Source organism: Falco naumanni, chromosome 9 (genome assembly GCF_017639655.2).
Source record: "Falco naumanni isolate bFalNau1 chromosome 9, bFalNau1.pat, whole genome shotgun sequence".
Lineage (NCBI taxonomy): Eukaryota > Metazoa > Chordata > Aves > Falconiformes > Falconidae > Falco > Falco naumanni.
Window position 1 is genome coordinate 34,528,360 of NC_054062.1, and position 19,005 is coordinate 34,547,364.

The 19,005-nt window shown below is 54.8% G+C and overlaps 2 protein-coding genes across 3 annotated transcripts in view; one reads left to right on the plus strand and one right to left on the minus strand.

Moving 5' to 3' along the window:
* LOC121093890 (cadherin-23-like) overlaps positions 1-19,005 on the plus strand; it is a 42,304-nt gene that overhangs the window by 9,886 nt on the left and 13,413 nt on the right. For both annotated transcript variants that reach the window (XM_040606832.1, XM_040606831.1), the window contains exons 11-17: positions 13,723-13,944; positions 14,027-14,146; positions 16,314-16,494; positions 17,418-17,551; positions 17,794-18,003; positions 18,180-18,287; positions 18,833-18,935. In XM_040606832.1, the coding sequence (XP_040462766.1) occupies positions 13,723-13,944; positions 14,027-14,146; positions 16,314-16,494; positions 17,418-17,551; positions 17,794-18,003; positions 18,180-18,287; positions 18,833-18,935 (1,078 nt within the window). The remainder of the gene's footprint in view (positions 1-13,722; positions 13,945-14,026; positions 14,147-16,313; positions 16,495-17,417; positions 17,552-17,793; positions 18,004-18,179; positions 18,288-18,832; positions 18,936-19,005) is intronic.
* Positions 1,134-12,029, minus strand: VSIR (V-set immunoregulatory receptor). Its single transcript, XM_040606834.1, has 7 exons — positions 11,857-12,029; positions 6,620-7,075; positions 5,834-5,881; positions 4,362-4,469; positions 2,794-2,821; positions 2,126-2,313; positions 1,134-1,858 (listed from the first exon to the last, which is right to left on the minus strand). Exons 1-7 carry the CDS (start codon positions 11,918-11,920, stop codon positions 1,821-1,823), a joined length of 930 nt encoding a protein of 309 aa, XP_040462768.1. The 5' UTR covers positions 11,921-12,029; the 3' UTR covers positions 1,134-1,820.

The window sequence follows — 19,005 nt, forward strand, 5'->3', positions numbered from 1 at the left end:
AAGCTTTCCAGGTGGGAAATGATACCTGATACCATGCAGTGCCCCAGTATGCAGCATCAGTGCCTCTGGCAGAGGATGTAGCTGGTCAGCTCGCCTCTGCCTGCCCACCACACCTGTCTGACACACGGGGCATCCCAAAAAATGGGATTCCTGCAGCACAGTAAGAAACCTGTTTCTAACAAAGCTTTATTCTGTGGTCAAACAGTGCATTTGTTAGCAGAGGGACTTGGAGCAGGTTTCAAAGCATTTAGGACCCACAGGCAGGCAAATCCCCCGTGTGCCTTTCCAGCTGCAGCTGCTGGGACGGGGAGAGGGAAGCGCTGGAGGCACTGGGCAAGCTTCCCCAGCAAAGCCAGGAAAAGGGCTGAGCCGTGGGTGGCAATAAAGTCCTGTGCTCAGGAAGTTACGTCCGTGGCGGGGGGCGTTGGTTCTGGCTTCTCCTTTATCCCTCTGCCTGCGGCTGCAACGTCCCAAGGCTGCACTTGCTGAAGCCAGCACCAGATTAATCGAAACCTGCAGTGGGCCAGGGTGTCCCCAGCCCATTGCAGAGGCAAACACTGTTTCCTCCAGCTACGTAGCATGAAAATTCGGCATGCTGCCGGGGATGCTCTGCCTGGGCATGCTGCCTGGTATGGCTATTGCTCACGTCTGACGCTGTTTTGGTATGACTAATGTTTATGTTTGTCTAGTGGCAATTTTTTCCCCAGTTTACAACTAAAAACAAGACAAAAAACCAAACACACCCTTTGAGTAACAGTGTCTACCACAAGGTTTTGTCTCCTCCCTGGGGCCTCAGTCACACTGGAGGCTGACCCACAGCTTCTTTTGGATAAGCAATGCCAGGGTGCAGCATTCAGCTGGAGGATGCTGTGAGGGCACCCATGTCCCCCAGAGCATCACAAGGTCTTCTGGCGTGGCTGAAGGCAGTGGCCCCCAGGACAGCTGCTCTGGCCATGCTGGCCCCAGGAGGATGGGGGGAAGCCAGCCAAAGCATTTCCCAGCACCTACTGGGTGCTCCCGTGCCCCTGCCTCTCCGCGGGGCTCTTGGTCACATCATGGGACCATCCTCCAACACCCACCAGATGAACTTTCTAATTTACAGGCATTTAATAAAACGAACAAACAAAACCCATAAACATCCTTTTTTTTCTTTTAATCAGCACTGATAATGAAACAAACAGAAAGATAAACTCCCCTAACCCCAAGCCAAGGATAAAATCACAGCAGAAATAAGGCTCCTCCTGATGTGTGTCCAGCTGAAAAGACAGCAGCTTTGCAAGTCCGTGGCCGTCTCAAAAAAGGCTGGTGGGGAAAAAGGGCTCTGCCAGCAGCAGAGAGCCTTTCCCCTTCCTGTTTTGCAAAGAAAAAGGCAGTACAAGGTTGGCTGATGACCCTGTTTTGTCTTGCAGTGGATAAAGTACTTCACCATCTGCTCCTAGGGAGGATTTTCAGTCAAAGATGAAGAAACAGGTTGATGTTGCAGAGCTTAAACGCCTGGCAATAAGTTAAATCCTCAGGGAGATTTGCAGGTGCGGGTCATCCTTCCCCACATCCTCGGTTTTCAGCTAGTCCATAACATGTGTGAGCCGTGCTCTTCTCCATAGAAATAGGTAGTTACAAACCAAACTCCAGGCAAGAGACGTTCACTTCTAGCCCCTTGGCAGAGCAGGACAGGAGGCGAGGGCAGGGCTCCTGCACTCAGTTTCATTTCTTTAGGGCTTTGCTGCCCACAGCCATGCTGCCCTCCCGGGGGGTCTCAGCTGGGCGGCTGCCTGGCCTCTCCGGGCTGCTGCTGCGGGCTGTGCTTTCCTCTGGGGTCTTTAGGCTTTCAAGGAATTTGGTGAGTCGGGAACAGGATCTGGAAAAGGGCAGACCAGGGGTGTTAGTCCAGCTTGCAGCTGTGGGGGTATGCTTCAGGAAGCGGCCAAACTCTGCTTTTGCATGGAAAACATAGGCTTTGGGTCCTTCCCATCCTCAAAGCCCTGGGACTTCATGTCCCACATTAACTGCAAAGTTTGCAGCTGATATTTAACCCCTGCTTTCCCATTCACCCCCCAGCTGCCCCTTTCCTTCCCACCCCTCCCGGAGTGGTCCCCATGGGGGCTCAGCATCACTGGTCACTCACCCAGTGTTGGGAAGAAGCAGTCCCCGGGGCCAGGGGGGGACAGGGGCGTGCTGGGCTCAGAGAGCAAGTGCCGGCCAGACTCAGAGGGCTGCCGGCTGGCCATGTAGGAGAGCTGGGGTTGGGGCCGCGGCTCCATGCTCGCCGTGGGGACCGCCTCGAAGACAGGGTTTTCGATGCCCTGGGCGCTGCTGCGGGAGAGGAGAGGGTGTTAGGAGTGGAGATTTGCATTTTTATTTCAGAAGCCTTTTTTATCTCTGAGGTTTTGGCTGAGCATGGGAAACAACCAAGCAGAGCAGGGAGCAGAGGTCCAGGCGGTGTCACCTCAGCTGAGAGCAAGTGGGGAGCCCAGCACAGGGGGGAGAGCTTAGCCAAAAGGCACTGCGGTTTCAAGCTCTCCTGGTGCATGGGGAGATGTGTGTCCTCAACACAGGCAAAAAGAAAGGAGGCACTTCCCACTCGGAGACAGGGAAGAGAAACAGCAGCTGCTTGGAAAGGAACAGGGCTCTGGACATGGGTGGCCCCCACATCCTCTTTGCTCTGCTGGGCTGAGGATATACACTGGCTTCGAGGGGAGGAGAGGAGAGGACAAGACCCTTGCAGGTCCTGGGATGCAGGCAGAGAGGATGCGAGGTGGCTGGGGGGACCTGGAAGCACATGGATTTCCTCACCTCTCCATTCTGACGAGCTCATGGGCACCTGCCAAAGACAAAATGGTTGGTGTGAGTGCTGGCTGTATTCAGGCCAGTGTCAAACCCAGACCCACCGCCAGCACTGTATTCTGGTGTCTCGTCCATGTCCAGTTTCTCTTTTCCTCTACATTCCTCCCTCCCTCTCCCCTTTCTTTAGCATCAGCCTCTTCTTTGCTCCCCAACCTTCTTCTCCACATCCCTGCTGTCTTCCACCTTGTTTACTCCCCAGTCCCAGCCTCTTCCCAGATTGAAACTGCAGGCTCTGAATAAGGGGGAAGGAGGTGCTTCTGCTGACATGGGGTGTGAGGTGAGGTGCTGCAGCACCTAGGCAGCAGCCTGGCCCCACGCCTGTCTAGATGCACCCACCACCTGCCTGTGACACCCTCCTGGGGCTTGGCAAAACACCACCCTGGCATTTGGCTGCCACTATGTTTATCTGAGCAGCACCCTGTTATTTATTTCCTCATCCCCTTTGCTGCAGCACATCCCTCAGCCCGTGTTACTCGGGTGTGCTGGATGGCTGCACGGCCAGCATCCCGAGCTGAGACCCATGAGGTCTGGCCCAGACTGTGCTGATGGAAAGCGCCTGGTGGCAATAACTTGTAGCTAACCTGGTCCGAGACAGCCCAGAAGCAAATCCCCCTGGGTTTTGCCTTCACCCGTGGCTTAAATAGCATCCAGGTGATGCTTTGCAGCACAGCAGGGGAGCTGCACGCTGGGCAAGGCAAAATGGGTGTGTGAAGACACACAGCCAGTCTTTTCAGCTGGGAACGGATATTGAAAGCGCAGTTCCCATTCTCATGGCTGGCATCATGCCTGCCGCTGCTGCAAAACCCACTTCTCCAAAGGGTTTGCTCAGAGCCACACAGCCACCCACCAAGCTTGGTGAGAGAAACCGCAGGGCCCCTGGCTTGCCCAAGGCCTGATGAAATGGTTCTGCTCGTTAAGGTGGTGCCCTTTTTGGCTGAATTACCAAAATCACTGGGAGCCAAGCACAGGCAGGAGCTGGCAGCCAGCTGCACCTCAGCACTGCCTGGCTTTCTAGGGCTGGGGCAGTGGGGAGAGACCTGGCTCACTGTGATCCTGTTGTCATAGACGTGTAAGGGTTCTTTTTAACGGAGTGGGGAAAAGCACAAATAAAGCTTTTTGAAGCACTTAGAAAGCAAAGCTGCTATTTCAGGTGTGCAGTGGAGGGAGGGGTGAGTAAATGAGCCAGGTTTTGCAGTGGATGGGAAGTAAAGGGCTCGGCGGGGAGGGGGTCTGGCAGCACCTTTGCAGTCTCAGTGCCCCCAGGATGCTCCTGGGGTGCCTGGCAAACATCATGGGTCCTCCTCCCACCCCACACTCCTCACCGGCAGCCTGCAGGCATGCCCAGCCCTTCCCAGGACAGCTTTGCAGGAGGTACCTGTCAGGAACCTCTCTTTGGGCCACCTTACACAGTGCACAGCCAAACCAGCTGACCCCAGCCAGACACGTCCCACCCCATAAAGGCCATGCTGCTGCAGCCCAGGAGATGAGATGGGTGCTGCCGAGGGGAAGGTACTTACGTCTGCTGCTGACAGCTTGTCTCTGCTTGTAAATCAGGAGCAAGATGAGGGGCAGGCAGAGGATGCCCACGATGCAGGCGCCCGTTGCCAGCGCGGCAGCTGTGATATCTGCAACAGAAGAGGGCAGAGCTGGAGCAGGTGGTGGGGAGGGTTCACCTTGCATTCCCTTGGTTTCCTCAAGCCGTACCAGAAGCATGGGGCCCCATGCCTGATGCAGTGCAGTTCCCACACACATAGATGGTCCGCTTGGGATTCACACCAAGGGTGCATTGCCAGTTGTACAAATAAGCTCTGAGGCATTGGTTTAGGACCTTGACCAAAGTCCTTCGCTGCTGGAGGACATCCCAAGGTCTTTCTTTGGTCTAGATAGGAGTAGGGAAGCAGGGGCCCTGATAAAGCCCTCTGAAGTCAGCAGAAAGGCTCCCAGCAATTTCAAGAGTGTGCTGACTCCAACCCACAGCCAGCTCATCAAAATCAGGATTCCTCAAAGTGTTTAGGCATCAAAGGGCTTGTTACACAAGGTCTCTGCTAACAAATGTGCCCCTGGAGAATGCTATCCTTGGAGGCTCCCCAGAAAGGCTGGCAGCCTGCAGGCACGTCTGTGGCCATCAGAGTCCACGTGGGATGGCTTGTGGTGGGGTCAAGGGTTGCCTAAATCAAGGGCAGGTTCGGCTCAAGCCCTTGTCCCCTGTGCCTCCATCTGGGGAAGCAGCTTCTTCCTCCAGGTGGGTATGTTTTGGGGTGGGGGAGGACGACACAAGACATGACTTTTTTTCCCCCTTTTCTTTTTTGCCCAGCAGGACAGGGTGTCAGCACTTGAGACTGAGGGTTTGGGGCAGAAAGCTCTACTCATGGGGAGCAGGGGCCACTTTCCCATGTCTGGACCAACCCCAACTGTGCTGCAAACCACTTTTAGCAAAACCTGCCCATTTAGCAGCCAGCAGATGGGGATAGACAGAGTGACCCACCAAGAAACCACCTGCATAGCAAAATGTGGACACCTCCAGTGTCTAGACGCAGCACTGGGGAGCCTCGTGTTGTCTGAGCACTCGAGCAAGATTTGGGTTTCCCCCTGCTAGAGCATCTCTGCTTGGGGCAAGGTGACATGGGCTCAGCATGGTGGCAGGCTGTTGCAAGAGGTTCCTGCAACTCTTAACCTTTCTGTCCTTTCCCATCTGCTCATGGCAGCAGCTGCTAAATCCCCAGTCGCGTCTGGGGGGGCCTCAGGTACTTCATAACCGCAGGGTGAATGATCTCCACAGGTTTCAAGCCAGTCATGTCTAAATGACAGGCCAAAGGAGGTTCCCCTCAGCCTGAGGACATGCCTGGGAGATGCACCCTATGGGGACAGCCCTGGAAATCACCCTTCTGACACCCAGCTGTGAGGTTATATATGGACGCCGGTGTGTTTATAGCAAGCAGCTGCCCTAGGGAAATACACAGGCCAGGACAGAGGGTTTTTTTCTCTTTACCTTTGCTGGTGGCAGTGTGAAACGTGCAGTTTTGAAGCCCTCCTCTGCCTGCAGTGGAGAAGAGCAAAGCGTGTTAGATCTCAGGGGACTTGCTCAGGTACCACAGAGCTCCACCATCTGCTAGCTGTGCTCACCTTCGCTCACCAGTATCAGGAAAATCAGCCCAGACCATCCCATAAGCAAAAGTTTAATCCTGGGAAGCTTACACTGAGATTCCTGCTGCAAGACCCCTTTTCCCTCACAGCAGCAGGACCTGTCCCTGGCCATGCATGCTTTTTTTTTTTTTTTTTTTTTTTTCTTAAAACAAAAATTGTCTATCCTAAGGCTGTAATTCAAGGGCAGCAGATGCCTTTCCCTCCATGTCATACCTCCTTGGGCAGCTCTCCCTGCGGGGCTGCTGCCCTGAGGTTATCTGCGGACTGCATCCCAAGCAATGTCTATTTGGACCACCAGCCAGCTCCTTTTATGTTGAGGTTTGTTTTCCTCTCTTTCAGAAAAAGGTTGAAGAAGATCACTGAAACTATGTAGCATGGATTTGATTGCATTCCAGCCTCTTGATTATTTTTTTTTTTCATGTTCCAATGCTCTCTAGCTCTATTTCAAACCTTCAACATCTGCTGCTCTTTGACTTTTGCAACATGGCTTGGGCTTTCAGCATCAGCATGCCCTGCCCCTCCGGCTGCGGTGTTGCACCCAGCATCCCCCACAAGCCCTTATCTGCCACCTTGCCCTGATGCACCCCGGCATGAATGAGGGACTGGCAGGGGCTTCCCTCGCCCCCCTCACCTTGCTGAATCTGCAGCTCCACAAAGCCATGAGCGACCTGCAGGGTGTGGGGCTTGCCGTGCTCCCTCCTGGCCTCCACAGCATAGCAGCAGTAATTCCCACTGTCCTGCAGCGTCAGGTTCATCACCACGATGTGAAAGGCACCATGGTGGTCGGGGACAAACTCCACCCCGTGATGGCTGGCTTGGCCCTCAAGGGGAGATTTTTGGGTGCTGTTGCCCAGTGGCTCATGGTGCCTGCTCAGGTCGTGGTGCAGCTCTTTCTCAGTGATGTTGCGGATGTGCTTCTTCTCAGAGCAGCTCTGGTCACCATTGCTGCTGAAGTACCAGGTTTTGTAGAGCAGGTCGTGGCGGTCGGCAAGGGGACCACTGACCCGGCAGGTCAGGGTGACGTTCTGGCCCTCGGGGCAGACACAGAGCGAATATGGGGTAGTGATCAGGAACGCTGCTGGCCCTCCTGCCAGAGAGATGGCACGACAGCCCAGTCAGACCCTACAGCCCTCGGTTTGCCCTGAGTTTGTAGCAAAATTGGGATCCCTCCCCAAAACAAGCACCACAGACCCCACCACCGATGCTGGCAGAGGGATGGCTAGGGGTTGCAGAGAGCAATCACAGAGCACCAACACCAGCCTGCAGGCAGATGGAAAAAATACTTCACCCATGCCTTTAGGACAAGAAATAATCACGAGCTGCCCATATCCCAAGGCAAGGGAGATGGGAAACATGACGTGAGCCCTTCACTTATTTTGTAGCAACATCTCAGCAAGGCTAGGAGCACAACTTCACCCTAGAAATAAATCCTGGAGGAGAGGCATGCTTTAAATATAGCTAAGCATCAGCTTTTTATAGCAGCGGGGAGGCAGAAGTTTGCCTGGGACCGGCAGAGCTGGCAGAGGTGTGGGGCAGGGAGGCAGGGGGCTGCTACAGGGTACCAGACCTCTGCAAAGCATGCAGAGGATGAGAAGAGAAGTGGGGTAGTGGGGTATGGTTCATGAATGAGGAAATACAAATGCTGCTGAGCCAGCTGCAAAAAGAAAAAAGAAAAAGAAAACAGCTAGGAGGAGCCCATGCACCCGAGGTCAGGTGGGGAGCAGGTCCCACCCTGCTTTTTTTTCGGCCCCTGGGGAGGAGAAGGGGGAACTGGCCAATGCTGACTGCGAGGAGCTGCTTGAAAATGAAAACAATTTTCAGAAAGAAATGCCCAACCACTGCCAGCCACAAAACATGGGTGGGAGGCCTGGCAGAGGCGCAGGAGTGAGTGGCGTACCGTGGCATTGCTGGTCCCGTCCCAGCATGCTGGTGGAGGGTACTGGTGGGCGAGGGAAGCTGTGCATGAGGGGGGAGAGAAAAGAATGAAGACGGGCAAGTCTTTGGTGCTCTGGGCCCACTGCCACTTTGTGTTTGCGGAAGTGCAGACATTACCTTTGAAAGTTGAAGAAAAAGCACATTCTGGGTTGATTTTCTTTAAATTATGGGAAAAGTGAGGTTTCCTGGGGCTGGTTTGCAACAGAGAAGATGGTATGAGGGAAAGATGTTACTTTATTTTGGTAACATCCTGTTGCACCATTAGCTCCACCACCATTTCGCTTTGAGGTTTTTCACTTGCTATACTGAGCGGGCATCAATCGCGGGCAGGGTGTGCTGCGCCTGCCTCAGCCCAGCCAGCTCCTTCGGGCAGGGTCACCGCGCCAGTGCCCCAGCACAGGACACCGCTTGCGAGAGTGAAACTGAAAATGTCCTCCGTGCCTTCCACCCCTCGTGGTTACTTATGGCTATTAGGATGATGGTGTCAGAGCAGCCATGAAGTCCCCAAGTCCCAGCAGCCTGCCTGAGGGTGCTTTGGAGGGAGAGGGGAGTTTGGGGAGGAGGGTTGGACCCCTCCCCAGTCTGCAGTACACAGTGCCGAGGGGTCCCAAGGAGCCAGGGATGGTGTGACCTTTGCTGAACTTCTGCAGCTAATCACTCCAGCTTCATGCAGGCACCTCAGCCTGCTCCTCATGGCACGCGCAGCAGCACATCCCTGGGGCAGCTCTGGAGCAGAGGTTTGTGTGGCCTGAGCTCAATACTCCCTTGGCTGCTCCTTGTCCTTGGATGCTGCTGAGTCCGGGATGCCTGACCAGGCTAGCTAGGATTTGGCACACAGCACAGCGGGTCCCCCACCTCCTTGCCAGCACACTGAGCACAAAAGGCACCTCAGATGTGTTTCTCGATACCTGCCACAACGGGAAGTGCCCCATTCACATCTGGGGTCCCCTGAGAGCCAGGGGAAGGGAAGCCAGGGCTCTATTGGAGGAAGCTGCACTTCCAACACCTTGGAAAAGTATCTGCAGGAGTCTTTGTTTTCCACACACCCTCTTCAAATAAAACGGGGCCGTCCCGCTCATCGCCACATAGTTTGCAAAGCTCTGCCTTACTAAACCATCCAGCCTCCACCTCCGGGGTTTGATGGGAACCGTCTGGATGGAAAGTCAACACAGCCCACGCTTTCAGCAGCAGCGCCCAGCCGCAGGGAGGAGCAGAGGCTACCACGTGTGTGAACTCTTCGGCATTACTAACTTCCCTTTTGCCAAAGCAGGAGAAGGCTTCCAAACACCATCAAGCGAAGGAGAAAACAGCTGGGGAGGAAAGCTGGCAAGGCACAGTGTGCCCCATAGCAGCACCAGCGAAATTGTTCCCTGCCCAAGATGTAACGAGGTTTTAAAGCTGTGCTAGATACCAGATGGTGCCCGGAGGAAATGTCTTCTGTCAGTGTCTTTACACTAAAGCTTGCGGATCTTAATCTCCCCTGGGTGCTGTGGGCTTTTTCCATGCCCAGACCCCAGGTTTGGCTCCATCCCACCCTGGTCAGACTGTTCCCTTTGAAGTCAGCACTGCTGGCAAATGCCAAAATAAACCCAGATGCCCATCTCTATGCATCCCCAGCTGAGAGAGTCTGGACCCATCAAGGTCTGAGCTGAGAGCTGTTGTCTTGTCACCATCTGGTAAAGACAGATGAGGTCTCAAGCAAGTGCCAAAAGTGCCCCTCTTCCTCTTTGGCACCTTGGTATCTTTGGCTCTGACCTGCAGCATCGCATTGGTGTAGCACAGAGCCTGGTGCAGTGCTGGTACATCCCTAGTGCCAGCACCACTGTCTAGCTTGAAATCTGGGAGCTCTCCTTTCAGAAAAAAAAAACCCACAAAAATAGTCCTACTGCCAAGGAGCCTGTATCGCTTTGCTGACCAACAGCTTAAATAAAACAAGATTCCATGCCAAATTGTGGGTCGGTGACCAAAAGCCCTCCTGGCTGCTTCTCTTAGCTTTGGTCCCCTGCTCTGGCAAGCAAGCGTTATTTACACTCCTGTGACTTACAGAAGTGATTTCCATATGATGCCACCTCTTCCCACCACAAGGAAATCTGGGTGGGAGGGCTGCAGCCTTTGGAGAGGCTCACCCACCACAGAGGAGGGGCTTCTGGAGAGAGAGTGGCCGCTCAGTGCTGGGGCAAGGAGCCTGGCTTTAATTCCTCTTCTGGGAGCTTTTGTAACAGCCTCACATGAAAGTGCTGCCAGCCCTGTTGTCACTGTGTTGTCATTATGCTTCAGAGTTATCAGCTAGCTGAGGTGTGCAGGGGTATCCATACCTCAGCACAAGTACTTACAGCAGGAAAGAAAAAGGAGAGGAAAAAGCTTCCTGAAGATGCCAGAGATGCCTTTGTTAATGGCCCTCATCTCCTGCACCCCAAGGAGCCAAATGGCTTTTCAGCGGTGGGGCTGCTCCCTGGGTACCCACCATCCAGACCATGAGGAAATCAGCCTGGAGCTGCTGCGCCTGCCAGAGGGTCCTGCCTTGCTCCTGTTCCAGCACAACCCTGGCTCAGGGACAGGGTCACAACACTGGGTTTGTGCTTGGGATGTGATTTTGGAAAGCCCAGCTAGCTGCTGTCCTTTGAGTGGGCAGCAGAGATTTCCCCATCCACCTAGCTGCCAGCATCCCCAAACTGTGTAGGATGTTTCCAAGGGCTCTACTTCTCCAGCAAGCCCTGCTAAAATTAACCAGGGGTTCGGAAAGTTTTGGCAGGCACGCGGTTTCGTGAAGCTCAGTTCCTCTGGCACCAGGTTCAGGATGAATATCGGCGTCCAAGCTTGTTGCGTTGCAGAAGGCCTGACGTTCATTCCCAGCGCCCTGACGTGTAAATTAAATAATCCAAAGCCCCACGGAGATGCTGGGAATCACTCCCTGATGTTGAGAGACTTGGCTAAGAGACAAGGTATGCTTCAATCCACACCAGTCTTGCGGTCCCAGAGGAAACAGGAGAAGGGGACCCCTACCCCGTTGCAGTGGGGCATAATTTCTTCCTGGGAATGCACAGGCAGAAATCCTGGAGGCGGTCGCTTTGCCGTCCCGGGACAGAGGGAGAAGCCAAGCCCGATGGGATGCTTGTCCTCCGCCTGCACAGGGCAGGGAGGGACCACGGTCCTCCCCGGCTTAGTTCTCTGGCTCTTTGTCCACAAACTGCGGGTTTAGTTGCCACCGCCCCTGTTTCGCTGCCTGGTCCCGGAGCCCTGGTACGGACACGCCAGGGCTGGGGCACAGTCGGGCGCGAAGCATCCCCCTCCCAGAGTATCCCCCCACCACGACGGCGTGGGAAGCGCTCGCCCGGGGAAGGGAGGGCGACCAGGCGGCTGCCCGCCCGGAGAAACTGCCCGGCACGGCACAGCCCAGCAGTTACGGTGGAGCGGAGCATCCTTAGGGAGGGCATCCCGACCCTGCTCGCACAAACCGCCTCTCTCCGCTCCCCCGGAGCTGAGGGAAGGCTCCTTTCCCCCGGCACGGCCAGGGACCTCTGCAGTGCCGGGGCACGGTGCTGTGTGGGAACAAGACGGCTCTCCCAGCTCGGGGTCCCCAGCCCCCGGGGGCCTGGCAGGGGCAGGGGGTGGCTGCTTTCCTTCCACGCGTGTCAGATCAAAGCAAAGGAAGGAGGGAAAAAAAAACCCACAACAATCCCGGAGTTTTAAAACAGCAGCTCCCCTGTGACCCCTTTCCCCCGACACAACCAGCATCGTGTGAAACGCTGGCTCGATCCCCCCGGAAACAAACAAACAAACAACAACAACAAAAACACCACAGGCTGGGAGAGGAAATAACCCCCCAAATACCCCGAATTCCTTGTGCCGAGGCACAGTGCCGGCCGGGCGAAGGCAGTGCCCCGGGCAGGCGGGATGGAGAGGGAAGCAGGCTGGAAGCAGGCTGGAGCTTACCGTGGGAAGCCAGCAGGCAGAGCGCGGCCAGCAGCAGCCCGGCGCGGGGGGACGGCGCCTCCATCGCGGCGGGGCGGCCGGCGGAGCTCGGCTCTGCGGAGCCGCCCGCCCGCTCTGAGCAGCCCCGCAGCGGCGGCCGGACTTGCACATACAGGAAATTTCATTGAGGTGCTGCGCGCCGCGGTGGAGAGAACTGCGAGCACCCCCAGGAGGTGAGATGCTGCAGGGAGCTGCGGGTGGGCGGCCGCACCCCCACGGGGCACCCCGACCGCACGGGTGACGCTTCGGTCCCCACCCGCCCGGGCAGCAGCGGGTGCCTCTGCTGGCTTTTTTCCCCTTACAGCGTTGCGGGCGGTAGCTCAGAGCAGGCTGGTGCGCCCTGCGTGTGTTTTTGGGGTACGCAGGAGGTGGCTGAGGGGAACGCTCGCGGTGCAGGAGGACACGCGGGTGCTCAGCCACGAGGGGCTGGGTGCTGGTCCCCATTGCTTCCCCTGGTGGGTGCCGATCCCTTCGGGCCGATCTCCAGCTTGCTTTATCAAAGTGCACTTTGCTTGTAATTATTGTTTTTCCCTTTTTTGTGAGGATTAAGTGGGCAGAAACCCTCCTAGGATGAACAGGAGGCAGGCACAGGGAAGGGTAACTCAGAGCAGTGCTAGCTGGGGGAAGGGAATGGAGCTTTCCCCCCAAAAAATGGGGAGCAAAGCATCCCCCTCCCACAGCCCGTTTACACAGAGGGAGGCCTTTACTCTGCCCTGAGATAGCAAAGCAGTGCCGTGGGCTAGCTCACGTAACTCCTCGTGGAACTTTGCTTCGAATTCAAAAGGCAGCAACAAAATCTCCAGCTGCAGCTGCAGGTCACCGTTTCAAAATGGTGTTCCCTAGAAAGTGGAGCCTGGAGACACGTGGAGGTTTGCAAACCGCAGGAAACTTTGCTGCTAACCTGCTCTGAATTTGGAGCGTGTAGTGTAATAGAAAAGTAGCTAATTACTGTGGCTTTGTGGTTTTTACAGCAAGCGCGTCTGATGTTCCTGTTAAAAGTGTAACCCTTGTCTGGCTGGAAGAAATTTCTTGCTGGGGAAAGGTGTAGGCACAAAGTCCAGAGACTCCAAGAAAATGGTTTATCATCCTGAGACCCCATGTCTGAGTTGAGCCTTTAGGCAGGGTGGCACGGTCTTGTCACCTCCCCCACCCCCAGGTGCGTCCCCATGCTGACAGGGCCAGAAGACAGCCTTCAGTAGCATCCACATGCCTGTGCAGAGCCACATACAGCTGGAAGAGGGTCAGGGCAGGCTGAGCCTGACTGGTGGTGAAATCATGGCCAGCGGGTAGATGATGGGACCCACAGGAGGTCCGTCTCATTGTCTGAGATGCTCATTTTTGTTCCTCCCCTGCACCATAGCAGCATCATCTCCAGATGTTTTCCATCCTACCACATTGCCACCCGCAGTAACAACAACCAAGGTGTCCCCAATGTCAAGGTGAGGACTCACACATGTGTCCCCCAAAGGCAGTGAGGCACGATGGGTTCAGCCTCTGGCTTTCCCTCTGCCATGGGCTGCTCCCCGGTGTTACCAGCAATGGTAAAAAACGGGTGAAAAGGAAAGGGAACCCACAGAGACGCGCTTTGCTTGGGAACAAGGGTGTGATTTAATCTGTGTTTATCTCTGTACCCAGCCATTGCCTGGAGATGCGTCTGCAGCCGCGGCTCATTTCACTTTTAGCCCTGCACCTCATCTGTGTCTCTTGGCAGGGTTGAGCCCACATTGTTCATTGACCTTGACAGGTCCAGCCTTCCCCAGCCAGCACCAGGGGTTGGCAGAGCTGATTCCTCTGTGGTGCTTAATGCAATGTCCCCATGTCCCACAGGCTACGACCACAGTGTATGTCACTGTCCTGGACGAGAACGACAACGCTCCTGCCTTCCAGCAGCAACTGTATGAGGTGACCCTTGACGAAGGTCCTGCCACACTAAATGCCAGCCTCGTCACTGTGCAGGCCCTGGACCAGGATGAGGGACCCAATGGCACGGTTGCATATGCCATCACCGAAGGCAACATCTTGGATACCTTCCACATCAACAGCACCACGGTCAGTAAGGATGCCAGCCCCATCCTGGATGTGTCCCTGTCCCACTTCCTTTAATCCCAGCTGCTCTCCCTTCACCTTCCAGGGGGAGATCCGCACAGTGAAGGAGCTAGACTACGAGATCAGCCACGGACGCTACACCTTGATCGTCACAGCCACTGACCAGTGCCCCATCTTCTCACACCGGCTGACATCAACTACCACGGTAGGGAGCTGCTGGCAGGGTTGCGACACCATGGCCTCTTTGGAGTTGTGGAGTTCCCCCTCATATGAGCAGTTTCACATCTCCTTCCCAGTGGTCACTAATTGCTTTTCCCAGCTGTGGCCAGTTTACCCAATTGCTGTGGGCCCACTCCCTCATGAAGTCTACAAAACAGAGACATGGGCAAGGGATGCTCATGGGTTAATTAACTCAGTTATTTGGTCCTGCAAAGACACAAACAGAAGAAATTCCTGCAATGGCTTTTAAGGTGCATTATGTTTTCTTTAAATGTCCCCTTGGTACTTTTTGCTTTGAAGGGTGAGTAGATAGTAAAGCATTACTATAGTATTAACTTCTGCTTCATCTTTTATCTCCTCAGATTATTTATCTGCTTCTAAAAATCCTTTTTCATTCCTTGTATGGAGGCTGTTTATAGCTGCTAGTCATTTTTTTGTAGCTTTTCTCTATAGCTCTTCCATTTTTTCTGGGCCATGGTAACCTGAACTTAGCACACTGTTCAAAGGAGGTGTGTGTGTGTGGAGGGGGGGTTGCAGCACACAGACTAGCAGCTGCAAAGCAAGTGTTGTGCAGGAATTAAATCAGCCGATTATTTTTGGGTCCAAAACCAAAATTTGGCAGGTTGTACAGCAAACATGACCCATGCCAGATTGATTTTGGGGTCTGCAGGTGGAAGGGATCAGTTAGATCATGCTTCACCCAGATACCAAGCCAAGCATTTTGTAGTTCCCCAAAAGGAGGTATTCTTGTGTGCAAAGAAAAAAATAGTGAAACTGAAGGGGAGATACCAGTGTGGGAGATTTCCATGGATAAAATCTGTCTTCACAAGCCTGGCAGTACGGTGCTCCATGCTTGGGCAAATGGGAAGCCTTCAGACATGTGCGTCTGATGCTGCTGGAGATGCCTTCCTGGCCCAGGAAAACTGCGGTGGAAAGTTTGAGACCCAGGGTTTAACTGCCGGCAGGGAAGGCAGGCATGCTGCAGGCGAAGGCAGAGCTTTTCCTGCTTTTGACCCAAGCAGAGACATGAACTTGGAAACTCCTTCAGCAGCAGCTACCAAAGCTAGAAGCGATAGGAAACACCCTCCCTATGTGGTCCAGGGAGTTTGTGCCAGCACCATATGAAAACAGCTTTTGGGAGGAGGATTAATGATTACTTAAGATCCCAAGTGATGAGAAATCCATCACTATGATAAAGTGTGCCAGTGTTTGTTTTCTCCACTGCTAGGAAACAGGGCAGAGGCTCAGATACACTCTTCTGTAAAGATTAGATTCAGCCAAATGCCCATCGGATAGATTTTACTATCTTTAACCCAGGAGGTCGCAATTCTCTTCATTTTCAGTACCTTTCTTGTAACCAACCGTACCACCAAAGCTTAGTATTTTATTAGCCACTGGAGACTCTCCTCCTCAGGCAGCATTTCTCCGCTGTGCAAGTTCCCCAAAGCCTAGCAAGGGGATAACCCTCTTTGCAATACAGTATAGTATAGAGCTATATAAATGTCTTCTATAACATGTGACTCAGTTAAAAACCAAGACTCAGGTTCAATCCCCAGCCTCACCGGCAGCCCTGTGGTCTGCTCTGTCCTAAAATTGTTGATGTTTTCCCCTTTTGAGATCTGTAGAATTGATTTCTAGCCAGCTAAATGTGTCATAGGAAGGGATGCTAAGAGGGGAAACGTGCCAATGTGTTGGTGGTGTTTTGTGTTGGAATAAGGACACAAGCTGCAAATTTTTTAAAGTTGACTCAGCATTAGGAACAAAGTCCTTGGTGGAAGAAAAGGAGTGAGCAAGCGTGCAGCTGGCTGCAGAGATTGGATCTCTCAGAACTCATGGCTTTGGAGGTCAAATCCATGTCTGTGGCTTTGTCTATCCAGCTTGGGTTTCGGGATGTGAATGTGGAGAACATTTGAATTCTCCATCACCTGTGTGTGGCTGGAGTTTCATAGTGTCACTGTAGGATGGACATGATCAGGGATAACTGAGTCTCTGAACTGTGAGCTGGATGTTTGGTGGACCCAGAAAAGCCAGAAATACAGGAGGCGTTTTGCGATGTCACCCGTCCATGGCTTCCCATGGTCATGGCCAGCGGGCTGGTCTCCCCTTCCATCCCTCTCCTCTCACTGCCCTTCACCCTCTCACCGTGACTGCAGGTGCTGGTGAACCTCAATGACATCAATGACAACTGTCCCACCTTCCCACGGCCCTACGAGGGTCCCTTTGATGTCACCGAAGGGCAGCCCGGCCCACGCGTCTGGACCTTCCTGGCCCACGACGGCGACTCGGGACCCAACGGGCAAGTGGAGTACAGCATCATCGCTGGGGACCCCCTCGGTGAGCGGGGATATGGGGGCGTCCCCTCTCCTTCTGGCTGCCCCGTGAAGGAGCCTGGCTTGCAGGAGCTGGGTGGAAGTGTTTTAGAAAAGCCATCCTCCCTCCCAGCACTTCTGCGAATTCAGTCTTTCGACACCAGGAAATCCTGTTTTGAGCAACAGGAAACTTAACTCGTTCATGGCCAGCCAGTGTGTGACTGGGGCTTATGCAAGGGATGGGGGAAATCTGCTAAACATTTTGGGGGGGTGGGGTGGGGGGTGGGGCGGAGAAAAAGAATACTGCAGAAAGAGCAGCCACGAGTTGCAAGTGCCTGGCCCCATCCCCTCACCCCTGCGGGGTCTGCAGGGTGTTTGGGGACTGAGTTGCTCTACAACCCCTGGTGAAGCTGTATCTCCAGCCTCACCAGCACCCTGGAGCAGGTGGCAGAGGACCTGTGGGCTTCCCTAATCATGGGGACATAGGGCTGTCCCTCTGTGAACGGATGGTGGCTTGAGCCCAGTCCTGCCTCCCAGCTAACCCTGCTGCAAAGCTTTGCTAGAACAACCTGGAGGCAGCTCCTCGGCTTGGTGGAATCCATGTCATGTATCCCATCCTGCTCTGGCCATCACAGGGCATGGGCAGCTGCTTGGAGGGCTGTTGGCATCTTCAGAAAGGGTTGTTGGCATCTTCAGAAAGGCCCAGCCAAGGGTTGTGAGCATTCTTATTTGCCATTCAACCCGTGCCCTGCTCCTGCTGGTACCCGCGGGTGCATCCAGGACAGTCCCTGGCTGCCACAACCGTCCTGTATCTGCAGTAATGGGGCATGGTTTTGTCCCCAAACCCACCATGGTCCCTGTCCCCCGGCTCCGAAACAAGCCGTTCCCTGGGGAGCCGGGCTGTGCACAGAGGCACGGCACGAGCCAGGGCCCCGCTGTCTCTGGCAGGGGAGTTTGTGATCTCCCCGGTGGAAGGGGAGCTGCGGGTGCGAAAGGATGCCGAGCTGGACCGTGAGAACATCCCCTTCTACAACCTCACCATCGCCGCCCGGGACCGAGGGGTGCCCCCCCTCAGCTCCACGGTGAGTCCCCCAGTGCTGCACAGGGGGGCTGCGGGGTGCTGTCCTCTATCCCCAACTCCTTCCTCCTGGTCTCTATCTTCACTGTCCTCCCCTCCTCCTCCTTCCCCGTCATCCCTGGAGCTTTCCTCCCCCAGACTGTAGTGGGCTGAGCAAGGAAGCCCCTTCTAACCCCAGGGGGCAAAAAAAGGATGGGAAGGATGGAAATAGGTGCCACGGGCCCATATCGCTTCTCTCCCTGGCAGATCCTGGTGGGTGTCCATGTGCTGGACATCAATGACAATGACCCTGTGCTCCTCAACCTCCCGATGAACCTCACCCTCAGTGAGAATGCCCCCATCTCCAGCTTTGTCACCCGCATCCTCGCCCAGGACGCAGACAAGGGGCCAAACGCTCTCCTGACCTTTGACATAACAGCAGGCAACACAGAGAATGCCTTCTACATCAACAGCACCGTACGGTCCGGGAGGGTGGGATGCTGGCACATGGAGGGTGGACACCCCTGGCCCTGGAGCCCTGCCTTCCCTGGGCACTTATGGGTGCCATCTGGCATCCGTGCCTTGGCAGGAGATGCCCCAGGGGAAGTGCTCCTCATGTCCCTTGTAAAAGTGCTCTTTTTTTTTCTTGGTAGAGTGGCATCATCTATGTAAACCGCCCACTGGACAGGGAGCGTGTGGCAGAGTACAGGCTGACCATCACGGTGAAGGACAACCCCGAGAATATACGCAATGCCAGGCGGGTAATTATGGACGCTTCCGGGGCCTCCAGCAATGCAGGTGTCAGAGCGGATGGGAGAAGGGGTTCATGCCGAGGCCAAAAAGACAGTGCATTTACCCACAGCATTTCCAGTAACAGCCACGTCCACCAAAAGCATCTGGGGGTCACACAGAGGGGGCTGCAACCCTCTCCCCAGCAGAGAACAGGACCAATAGGATTTAGGGCAACTCCAACATTGCATACTGACCCTGTGCAACAGCAGTAGGTGTCACGGAACGTGGGACAAAGTTTGGCAGGAAAGCTGCATAACCACAATGATACCAGAGCATCCTTTGGCCCTGCCAAGATGTCCCATGCGTCATGCTTGAGGAGTGGAGGCTGGGAAGGGATGCCCAGCCCCAGGGTGAGGGTCCCTGCAGACCCTGCAATGTGATCCAGGGAGCACAGCGTCATGGTTGCACAGGGCTGCAGCTTTGACCAGCAGCAAGCTAGAGGTGGGAGAGATGGGAGGTGATGTCAAGAAAAGGATGCTGCGGTCATCTCCCTCTTGTCCCCATTTTCCTTTAGGATTTTGACCTGCTGGTCATTTCCATAGCAGATGAGAACGACAACCACCCCCTCTTCACCCAGAGCTCCTACCAGGCCGAGGTGATGGAGAATTCAGCCCCGGGTAGGTCTTTGCTCATATATGTGGCTCCTGGAGAATCCCTTTGGGGCCGGGTGAGGGGAGGTGTCTCCTG